The sequence below is a fragment of the Chaetodon auriga genome, chromosome 24 (genome assembly GCF_051107435.1).
Source record: "Chaetodon auriga isolate fChaAug3 chromosome 24, fChaAug3.hap1, whole genome shotgun sequence".
In the NCBI taxonomy this organism is placed as follows: Eukaryota; Metazoa; Chordata; class Actinopteri; order Chaetodontiformes; family Chaetodontidae; genus Chaetodon; species Chaetodon auriga.
In genome coordinates this window covers 11,909,191-11,920,525 of record NC_135097.1, presented here as the reverse complement: position 1 = coordinate 11,920,525, position 11,335 = coordinate 11,909,191, and the positions used below count along the sequence as shown (strand labels likewise).

Sequence of the window (11,335 nt, the reverse complement as noted above, 5' to 3'; positions counted from 1 at the left end):
CACACACACACTGACAGTCCGACAGGGGGACCTAGAACAAAGCTGCCTTGTTTTGTTTTTTTTTTCTTTTTTTTTTTTTAAATCTCCCTCTCTCTGTTTCTTTCTTACTGTCTGTTTTTATCTTAGAAATGATTTAGTCCACCACGTCAGTTCAGAGCTGTCACACCTACAGGGAAACTCTGAAAATGGCCATGTTGGTGTAGAGACTTTGTACTGTCCTCTGCCTGACAGTAGACCCACCAATGAGACGTCCTAATGGGAGGGATGGAGGGAGGGAGGCCACTGTCTTACATTGAAGCTGTCTAAATGCATTCACCCTTTCTTCTTTTTTCTCTGAATCGCGCACACACACACACACAGGCCACCCTTGGGGCGGAGGAAACGGAAACACATTAGCAAACACAGCTGCCTCTCACACAGATGTGTGCGCGCGCACACACACACACACACACACACACACACACACAGACAGAGAAAGGAGGAGAGAGGAAGACAGGTCCATAGCTGTCACAAGATCTGTGCGTTTCCCCGCTGCAGCTGCCAATCATCTCCAAGAATAAGCCATCTGTTTCTGATCCTGAGCCAATCAGATGAGAGACCGAAGCTCATCGGCCAATTGGAGAAGTGGTAGCGTTTTGCTGTGATTCCTGTGGCCAATTGCTGACACCTGCGGTGACAGCAGACCTCCACTGTCTGTCTCTTTCTCTCTCAGCGCCAACACACACACACACACACACACACACACACACACACACACACACACACACACACACACACACACACACACACACGCGCACTGGCCCATTTTCATCTTGCTGCTCTGTCATTTCTCCCTGGCATCCCCTCCCTCCCTCCTCCTCCTCCTCCTCCCTGCCATTTTCATCCTTCTGTCCTCCCCTCTCTCCTCTCTTCAGTTTCCTTTCCTTGTTTTTTAAAAAACAGATGTTGCCTTAGGTATTATTTATGTTACACAAACCAAATAAACGGGAGACATTCATTTTTTAAAAGGTAACGCAAACTGCTAAAAACATGCGTTGCTGAGCAGAACTGCGGCATGTGGAGAATCTTGGATCTTCTGTCGCTCGGTTTCTTTTCCTTTTTTTTTGAGAAACAATGAAAAACAATGAGATTCTTTTTTTTTTTTTTTTTAGAAGTGAGTGTTTAATACTTAGGCCTTGATACAGTGATTTTATTTAGATAAGACAATGTTCTTTACATTCACCATTTGAATACTGCTCTGTTTTTATTGTGACCATGACACTTCTTGTTGCCAGGCCTTGGATTAACATGTAGTTGAACAGAAATCCATTCAGATACATTTTGGTGCGATTGCTTTTGCCTTCCTTGTGTGGTTTCCAAATCGAGCACAAGCTGCATTTCTTTGGAGACGTTCTGGTTGGTCGGATCGGAGGCAAGCTCAATTAGTAGCTGAATTTGAGTGGATTTTCATTTCTAAATCCAGGTTTGGATTATACCTTCTTAGACTGTTATTGAGAAGTCTGTTTTTTTACTGTTGGGGAAAATTGCAAAAAAAAAATATATATACTGATTATTATGATTGAGGTTAATTACAAGAGCTAAATCATGCGAATTGGAGGAGCGGAAGTGTTTTTGGACAATGATTAGATCAAACCAACAAACAAATGTAGCAATATCAACAACAGGTCTTGTTTTTGCCCAATTTTGTTACACTTTTATGCAACTTTAATAAAAACATGTGAAATGGACATATTGTTTCTTCGTTTATTGAATTTGTCAGTTCTCTGCTTCAGAAGATCCTTAAAAGATTATAATGTAGCCGTTTGTTAGCTTTAATGTAGTTCAACAAAACATCCTTTTTAAATTTGATATTTATTAGTGTGCAATTTGTAGATAATGTTGGCTTGCCGTAGCAGATAAAGCACAGGTGTAATTAATAACACTAAGTACGGATCAGTTCCATTAAGTGTCCCTGTAAGAAATGTCATTGACCATCTTACACAATACAAAGAAATGGAAAGCAGACATGATTGATGTAATTAGCTCCACCTGTAGCTTTGCTGCAATAATGCCAAAATGTCTGCCATGAAAAAGGTTTATTGTCCAAATGATATGAATTCCACCATTATAGTTTGCATGGCCCACCAGACAGTTTGCATTGCTTCTGCTGCCATCTTCTGGTTTATTGCAGTATAACACTGCATTTATAGCCTAGTACAGTATAAGCAAGAGTGGGTCTGCACTTTGTGACTTGCGTTCTGTTGTAATGTTGTAAAGGGTGGTTAATGTAAACCCAGAGTGATGCTGAACACCAGTAGGACAATGGCTGCATCGCATTGTGCTGATATCTCTGAATCCTAGAATAACTATTTCTCAGGACGATTTAAGGGATAAAGTTGGATCCTTGTGTTGATGTTAGGTTTATAATGTATATATCACAACACAGAGGCCTACAATCACAGTCTTTTAGAAATTCAAATTCAAGATTGCTTCATTGGTATTGGTATTGTAATCAAGTGGGTGTACAATATTGCCAAAGCTATTGTACAAGATTTGCAATGTAAGAACAATTTAAAATGTGTTACTTTATACAAGTTAGTTATGTTCTAGTTTTCAATTATTTTGTAGTTATTATAGTCTGGAATCACTGTATTCATTGTAGTGCATGCGTAATCTCACCTGGCCTGGCGTCATTATATTATAATGCCATTGAAAACTGGAGATACGCGGTATTTGTATTAAATCCAGTCCATCGGTTAACGCTGACGGTTTCTAGCAGTAAACTGGATTGTGATTGGTTTAATAACACCGCTTGAGCATCGTGATTGGACAAACGACGTTGGGGGACGGTCGGTCCTATTGGTCACCCCGACGGTAAGATTTGGCGCTGATTGGCTGGATTTACGGGTTGTAGAGTCCGGCAAAGTGTCGAACTGAAGGCAGAAGTGAAGAGGAAGTACTTTTTAATAATGGAAATCTAATAAATTACACTTTCTACAGGCGAGCGGAGGGAGACGGTGAGCAGGCTCTTCCAGTCGTCGGCTTGTTATCTGTTTACTAACAGCATCGTCCGCCTGCATGGACGAGTAACGTTACTTGTTAATCCGTGTGCAGTTGAGAGACAGGGTCAGTCTGAGAGCTACTCTGGCGATGCTTTAGTGTGCTTTGTGACATTTAAACACTGGAGTATTGTTTGCTATGAAACACTTGATACATTTAGGGAAAATATGTGTCAACGGAATAAATTGAATAACGTGACTTTGTGATGAGCAGGCAGTCATTCCCTCGCTGTGTGGTTTCAATTGTTAGCTAGTGTTGCACTTGACTTCACTGTGGTGTATTTGCCGCTAATTTGACATGAAATGCAATAACGAGGGTCGGTCAATTTATTTGGGGGTTTAAGTAAATAGATTGACAGTATAACAGGCTTCGGACTCAGTTCGTGTGTTTATTTTTGTCTAAATACCGCCGTCGGGCTCGTAACGTTTCCCATCTTACTGTATGACATCACAGAAGCTACTAGTGGTCAAGTTAGCCGAGTTGAAACAGGACGTTCGGTGAGGTAACAAAATGAAAGCTCTGTTAATGGATATAGCCAAACGTTGGAGAAAATAAGCAGATTTTATTATGTTTGTAATATTTCTCTGAAAATGTTTCTAACGCGGTGTGAGGGGAATTGTTTTGTTTTTCACGTATCTTTTTTTTTTGCTTTTCATCGAGAAAAATCGGGTAATTTCCGGTGTTGTGCTGCGTTTTTTAGCTAGCTTGACAGAGATGCGGAAGCCATACGGTAGCTCGATGTCCCGCGGGCTTCCCTCTGCTACCCTATTCAAATTCCTTTGAATCTGCACAGTGAGCTACAACTCTCAGTCAAACCACGGACAAATCTCTGCTTTGCCATCAAAATACCATCTTTTATCTCCCTGTCTTCTTTCTGTGTTCTGTTTTGTGACTTACTGTTATTGCAGCTACAGTGTTGTCATTCATCAGTATCACCCATATTGTGTAAAATTAGCAAGACTAAATCAACGCAGTGGCAGGAAGTTTGGAAATGTAAAATAAAATAGCAAACATGAAATTATATGCCCAAAATGTGTTTATAACCTGAGTAAATGTGCAGCTTTTTATTCTAAAATAGTTTGGAGGACTCTTCAAATAAAAACAAAATAAAATAATAAATGTTATAAAGCCATCTTACTCAATGGGGATGTAGACACATGGCAGTAGTAAACACATTTAGACAACAAGGGGACTCGCCGTTATTCCGCTAATGAACAAAAATTTGCTGAAAATGAACAAATATTGATACGCTTGTACTTAATGAATGTCACCGATGAAATAACTCAACAAGAGAAAGACAAGATTTTGATTTGGTTGACTTTTCAGCTTTTTCTCAGCCAGGCATGCCTGCCCAACCCCCTGTGAGGGAGCCGGAGGAGGAGATGGAGGCAGAAGGAGAGTCGCAACTCCCTGAGGCCAACGGAGAGGTGGAGCAGCCAAGAGAGAACGAGAGAGGAGGAGAGGAGACCATGGAGGAGAGCATGGAGGAGAGGGACAGCGACTTGGACGAGAGTGAGGAGGAGGAGGAGGAAGAAGAAGAGGAGGAGAGTTCAGGTAAAATCCAACTGCTCTGTTGCTTGACTTGTATGCAAGGACAGGTGACAATACAGTGTTTTCACCACCTCTGTCTATCATCTGTGAAGAGATGGATGATGAAGACTGTGAGCGGAGGAGAGGAGAATGCCTCGATGAGATGCTGGATCTGGAAAAACAGTTTCACGAGCTCAAAGAGAAGTAAGTTGAAACAGGAGGGCACTATGTCCCTCTGGTGTGATTGGAAATCATCTCAGTCATATGAGGAGTGGAAGAAAAGACGAAGGAGAGGACTGACTTCACTGTGTGATTGCAGGTTGTTTCGGGAGCGGCTGAACCAGGTGAAAGTGAAGCTGGACGAGGTGCTGACAGGAAAGGCTGGCGAATACAGAGAACCACTGGCTGCACTACAGAGCAGCATGCAGATACGAACACAAGTGGCCGGTAAGTAAAAGGAAGATGAGGAGCTAGGAATTTTACCAGCTTTATGCTTTTCTCTCATGGCAGACATTACAAGTCACTTAGACCGCAGTGGCATGATGTCAAACTTAAAGCTAAAAATGTGATTTTGTTCGGTTATTTGCAATACGCCCTGCAGACTGTACCCTAAACATACCTGAAAAATTAAGTAGGATGTGCTACAATTAGCAACACATGATTTTTATCGTATCTTCTTGTTTTCCAGCAGACATAAGTAGACCTGTTATTTTTAGATGTGCGTTTTCTCAAGTCTGTAATAGTGTGATACAACTTCTGGCCATTGGGTGGAGTTGATTAACAAACATTCATCTCTGTCTGTCTGTCTTTGCTCTGATTAATTTGAATTACGACATGTTGCGCCCTCTTCTCCTGTCATGTTTTTGCAACTGGAGAAATGGTGGCACGGCCTGCTTATCTTGATGAACCAGCTCCTGATAATCACATAATGGCAGAGGAAGGAAACAAGCATTATTCTGTCTTTAACATCCTCTCTGTGTACAGGAGTGTACAGGGAGCTGTGTCTGCAGGTGATCAAACACAAGCACGAGTGTGAACTACAAGGAGCAAGGCAGCACCTGGAGGTAACACACACACACACAGTATATGCCGTATACTGCCCACAGACACTCACACACAGGCCAATGTTCCTGAACAAAATGACTAGAAAAATGAAAGCTATGCACATGTATGTTACAGAGTGAGCAGACACTGTTGTTTGATGCCATGAAGACGGAACTGCTGGAAAAGATCAGAAGACTAGAGGAGGACAGACAGAATATCGACCTCACCTCAGGTACAGCTGTTTTCCTTGTGAAAACTAAATCTGGCTCTGCATAATACAATACATACACACTACACTCTGAAGACCAACCAATGACAACCTAAAAACGACACTAAGGCACAGTAGAGTAGCAGCCGTATTAAATCCTGTACCTCTGGAGAACTACACATAAGGAGCATATAGTCAGCCACTGAGAGCTGACTTTGCATGTAAACAATGATTTCTAAACAGTGACACGAGTTGTGTAATGAATGCTATATTTTCTCATTCCAGAGTGGAGTGATGAGATGAGGGGCAAGAAGTGTAAGAGAAAGAACCTGCTGGGACGGTCAGAGAGGAGAAAGAAAGTAGCTCTGGTTTCAGGTAAAACTTATCCCTATGAATTTGTCATCTGTACCTCAAAGCTTATGTGCCTCTTGCTCAGGCTATGACCAACAGATGACTTAATATCCTCTGTGTTTCGCAGGGCCTTTCATCGTCTACATGTTGAGAGACATTGACATCCTTGAAGACTGGACTGCTATCAAGAAGGTAAAAACACTACATACACCCCAACAAATAAAGCAGCTAAATGCATCACGGTTACAGATTTATGTTGATCTCTGTGTGTTTTCAGGCAAAGGCAGCACTGTCACCACTAAAAAAGAAAGTTGAAAGTAAGTCAGTCTATCCATCTGCATATACATACAAACACCGACTGCTGGAGTTAATCTGTAAGCCATTCTCATTTTTTCTTTCAGAGCGGTGATAATAGGAGCATCTTTTTGAAGACCAGCGGCAAAGAAACCAAAATTAACACACACACACATTCCCAGCTACTTCTACTAACGGTTACAGTGTTGTCCCCTTTGACTAGGGTTGGGCCGATGTAAAAACATTCAAACCAGGTTGATATTAAGCCAAAGACCGGATCGGTAATGCTAAATTTTACCACTAGGCGTCACACAGGACACATCTGCTCCTGAGTTGAACATAATGACAGCCCATGAATGAGTGCATAAGGGCAGCACAAGCACGACCACTGAGTGACACAATGGGTACAGTCAAGGTGTCTTATTAGACGATTCCTCGCTCCTCGATTGATCAGAGCCCGTTCTGGTCTGCCATCTTGCAGCCTTGTGATCTGTTATTCTCACCATTCACTTTTGTCATGGATGCAATTAATGCCAGAGAAAATAGAAGAGCGTCAGTCACATGTGAGGCTATTCAATGATTTCCAGTCTTCAAAAGACACCAAAATCATATTCTGGGTTACTGAATAATGATTTCATATGATATGATAGCAAAACGCAATAAAGTCTCTTACACTGAGCTGAAATGAAACGAGTGTACATAAAGTAGGTAAAACAAACATTGTGTTAATCACGTGATCACATTGCTCATTACTAATGCAACACAAGTTGGATTTAAAGCCGCTGGCACAGGTTGCTGACGTAGGCTACTTTTTTAATTTGCCCAAATGTCTCATGGTGAGTGGGTTCACATAAAAATCACACCAGACCGGACTGGCCAAACGAGAAACCGACCCAACCCTCGCTTTGACCCCACCAACCAACCATCTTACTGCTTGTTTGTTATCTATTGCTATTTAAAATAAGTGATAATGATATGACAACCATGTATTTATAGAATGATTTATAATGGTGATTAAAATTTTAATCTTTTGTGACACAAGGTTTTGCGTGTTCCTTTTATGTGTATACCTTTATTTTGGGTATAATAACTAAAATGTAATTCTATCTGTGAAATGTGTGTGTTGTTGTTGGGTTAGGGTTGTAATGTTAATATTTCCCTGTAAATAGTATGCAGTGTACATACTGCTGGTTTCATACTAAGGTTTCAGACATGTTAGTAGATCTCGCATACTGTTTTAGCACTAAATAGCGTATGGGTAAGAAATTTCAGATGCGACAATAGCTGAGTGTTGGCTAATGCTAATAAAAATGCTAAGCTAACGTCACCCAGGACAGCAAAGACAGTTCCAACGGTCCGCACGCGGACTTGCAGCAGACAAACATCCGTTTTTTAAAACTGAGGCAACTCACCGATTTCGTCTCTCCGTGATCCACAGATCCATAACTCTCCGACAAAAACGGTCTGGTAACATCGAAAAAAGTCTAGACGACCCACTGCAGTAAAAATACTCAGTCCAGTCCAAGATAATAATCCACAGAAAGACGTGTGCTCCTTTGAAACTAGCCCACAATGTGCTCCTCATTCTGTTTGTCTCCTGGTTTCCTCCACTTACTCTTTGGAGTCTCAGGTTTGAAATGACCTGACCACTCATAATGTGGGTGTGACAATTGAACCAATCACAACTGACTGTGCAGATGACTGACACTTTGAATAGCCAATGAAATTCTGAACATGCTGCTCGGCCACTTCAGTGGATTATTTACAGCTCACCTCAAGTCTACCATTTAACACTAACAGGGATTTATATAAAACACAGGATTTGAAGTGATAAATATCTCCTCAACATAAAGATATATAGCCAAAATAAAGGTATAGATGTCTTAAATATCAATATAGATTTCTGAAATTTAGATTTTATAAATATAGATATATTTATGCAGATAAATATAATACATTGCCTTTTTTGGAGGATGCCTAGTCTAGGGTAAGGCTTCATGCTGTGGTCCCATTGAGTTTTTCAACTAATAAATCCCAGATAGAGTCATCTGCAAGCATCTTTTTGCAGAAAAGTGTGTTTAAACTGCTATTACTCAATGTGGTAGCACTTACAGTGATTCCTGACCTTTCAAAACAGACCAAAACCATATGTGTGTACTACAATTGGTTCAATAACAGCTATCAATTTACTTTGGGTATGTCTTGGATAGGCATTTTAGGCTTATTTTTACTCGACTGGTATCGTTCTCTGCAGAACCAATGTTTCCCACACTCATCATGTTTGTATGGTTTCTCTGTAAACACATTGGTGGGATATCAACTGTGCCTGCAAAGCAAAGCTTCTCCCACACTGGTTAACGCTGCTGATGTGACTCCAGAGATATGACCTCTGCTGGCCTCAGTGCCTTGTGAGGGGGTCAGCTCTGCAGGAGCACTTACCACACTGGCTGCACAATTGAGGTTACTGGTGTCGTTCCAGGTGCTGAGACAGTGCACAGGTTTTCTCACACAGGTTGCACTAGTAGGAGTTGTTGTTTCAACTTAATGGCCATTTTGGAGGCTGTTCGTGTTGCTGTTGATTTTGCATTATACTTTGAGTTGTTTAGAATATTTAAGTGCATCCTCTCTGACACAAATAGAGTGGACAGAACATTATAAACAACTCTCACTGTAATGAACACAAAGCAGCGGTGCAATAGCCAGGAATTATTGCACAGCTGCAGGATTATGCTACTTAAGATTTATCAAGGTGCACCTCATAAGCTGGCGACTGAGTGACAGAGGAGAAAACACAGGCTCTTTGTTTAGCTGAAAGAAGACGTCCTCCAAACAGTTTGTCATGAGTTTACTTTAACCACTTACCCTCAATGGCTTTGTTGACTTCTTGGATGAACAGCTGCAGTTTTATGACCAGTGTGGCTGCGTGTGTACACCTTCCCCTGCGCATCCTTCTGCATCACCTTGGAGGCGCCACTCACCCAGTTTTTCATACTTAAATCATGGGGTTGGTGTGCATAAAACCTCTCAGAAATGGCTATATGAAGAATGGTCCTAAACTTTAACTTAAAAAGGAGTCAGACTTAAAGCTTTGTAAGTAAAATAAAAGTGAGTGTGCCTCATTAGTAATGAATCATACTGTAATGGTGGTGCGCTCGGTGGATCCTTATAAACTCCAAAAACCATCATCATACTGATTTTGAAAGTGTGGACATCAAACTAACGTGATCAGGTGGGTCTCCACCAGGCTCAAGAATAACAAGAGACAAGGGTGTGTTTGGACAGTGTTTGACATGAAAAGTGAGAAACAGGAGAGGGATTACACATGGTAACAAAGCAAAGAGGAATGAGACAGAGCTGTAGGTCTTGATACAGTTTAGTTGTTTTTACTTTTTTCCTTCAGAAAAGGTCATAAGAAATTCATCAAAATGTAAGACTGGCTATCCTCAACAATATCCTCTTCTAAACTACAGCTGAGGTTGACACCAACGCATCTTATTTCTTTGCTCTTTCTCTTGTCCTCCACCTCCTTAACCCTCACTGTCCTCCTTTCTCACATGTGCCAATCAAACTCTCCTCACAGCTGCTTGCTGAGTTTACGCGCCTGCCTCTCCCTGGCTTCGAACGCGGCTTTGGTATCCATCAGCTCATCCAGCTGGCGGCGGATTCGCGCCATGTCGAGCTGCGAGGCCTCGCACTGCTCCCTCAGGGCGGCCGACTCCACCCTCAGCTGCGTGGCGGCCATGGAGAGCTGCTCGCTGCGCTCACGGCACTGCATCTGCATCCTCTTGGCGTCGTTCAGGAGGGACTCCACGCTCACTGCCACTGATTCACACTGGCTTTCAGACATGTTCTGGGACAGAGACAGAGGGATGGATGGAGGTCAGAGGTCAGAACTGCCGCTATGGAGCTGGACGTTATGCAGTGATGGATGGGCTCAGGGACAATTGCTTGAAATCAGAGACTTCAAATATGTCTGTCCAGTCAAAAGGCTGTCTTTGGTTCAATTTTCAGATTTAAGGCCTCTGGTCTGTTCTCTATAGATTTAGCCTGATTTGGCAATACATTAGAGCTGTGCTGCCAAAAAAATCAGATAGAGTAAATCAATAACTGGCAGTCGGATGCCCGGCACAGATCAACAGGTTTAAAACAGAACATTTGATCTGTGGAGAGCGAAGTAGCTTAAAAAGGCTTATCATGGCTTAACTCAGTCTACAGTGTCCACTGCGCTTCCCCACGTTTCTCTTTTAGCCCCGTCCTACCATCAGTCTCTCGCTGCCATTTTCCCACTTTACTCTGATTTTTCTCTCTCAGATATGTTATTGAAGTTTATTTTCCTAATCAGTAGCTAAATGGCTCAGGAAAATGACTTACCATGGAAGTCAGGGTCAGATTTATCACAAGCCTTGTGGTCGCCTTCTGAGACTCGAGTTGAAGATTGATGTTCTCCAGAGTGCTCGCTCTTCTTGGTGGCCCTTTGCAGACTTCCTGTGTGTGTATTACAGAACCTTCAACCTTCTTCTTTTATTTCTGTCCGTTCTCCGTCCCCATCCGTCTCCCTCTTTTCACTCCTGCCTGCTCTTACACTCTCTCTCTCTCTCTCTAGCTCAGGGCTCAAGGAAGGTCAGGTAATCCAGAGATTAGACCGTTAAGGAAAGAGAAAATGTTGTAATCACAGGCTCATTCTGTCTGTTTTGATCTGTCAGGTCACTGCTGGTGACTCAGTCAGTCATACCTTCTTTCCTTTCAAATATGCTGATTTTTGTTTTCTAGAGATGTCATGTGTCTGATGGCCAAATAATCTATATTTCAGGCTATGCAGTAACAGTACATGTTATTTTTCTATATTTATTTTTTCAGATAGACCTGTAA

The 11,335-nt window shown here is 41.9% G+C and overlaps 1 protein-coding gene and 1 long non-coding RNA gene across 4 annotated transcripts; one reads left to right on the top strand and one right to left on the bottom strand.

The window, feature by feature from the left end:
* The first annotated feature begins 2,884 nt into the window (after positions 1 to 2,884).
* brms1 (BRMS1 transcriptional repressor and anoikis regulator) lies at positions 2,885 to 7,505 on the top strand. Of its 3 annotated transcripts, none has more exons than XM_076725687.1 (10): positions 2,885 to 2,996; positions 4,377 to 4,593; positions 4,683 to 4,773; positions 4,889 to 5,016; positions 5,554 to 5,633; positions 5,749 to 5,845; positions 6,107 to 6,196; positions 6,300 to 6,364; positions 6,450 to 6,489; positions 6,574 to 7,505. In XM_076725687.1, exons 2-10 carry the CDS (start codon positions 4,383 to 4,385, stop codon positions 6,579 to 6,581), a joined length of 810 nt encoding a protein of 269 aa, XP_076581802.1. In that variant the 5' UTR covers positions 2,885 to 2,996; positions 4,377 to 4,382; the 3' UTR covers positions 6,582 to 7,505. The 3 variants fall into 3 exon arrangements, with proteins under 3 accessions (XP_076581802.1, XP_076581800.1, XP_076581803.1); XM_076725685.1 differs by having other exon boundaries at positions 2,887 to 2,996; positions 4,366 to 4,593; XM_076725688.1 differs by having other exon boundaries at positions 2,913 to 2,996; positions 4,381 to 4,593.
* Positions 7,506 to 9,744: 2,239 nt separating this feature from the next.
* LOC143317333 (uncharacterized) lies at positions 9,745 to 11,052 on the bottom strand. Its single transcript, XR_013076661.1, has 2 exons — positions 10,838 to 11,052; positions 9,745 to 10,316 (listed from the first exon to the last, which is right to left on the bottom strand). It is a non-coding gene; the product is annotated as an uncharacterized LOC143317333 (long non-coding RNA).
* Between the last annotated feature and the right edge of the window lie 283 nt (positions 11,053 to 11,335).

What these genes read in the sequence shown, in the direction of transcription:
- brms1 (XM_076725687.1), top strand. Translation starts at nt 4,383, where the DNA reads ATGCCTGCCCAACCCCCTGTGAGGGAGCCGGAGGAGGAGATGGAGGCA. An exon ending in TTTCACGAGCTCAAAGAGAA is followed by an intron (nt 4,774 to 4,888) that starts GTAAGTTGAAAC and finishes GTGTGATTGCAG; the next exon opens with GTTGTTTCGGGAGCGGCTGA. An exon ending in GAATATCGACCTCACCTCAG is followed by an intron (nt 5,846 to 6,106) that starts GTACAGCTGTTT and finishes TTCTCATTCCAG; the next exon opens with AGTGGAGTGATGAGATGAGG.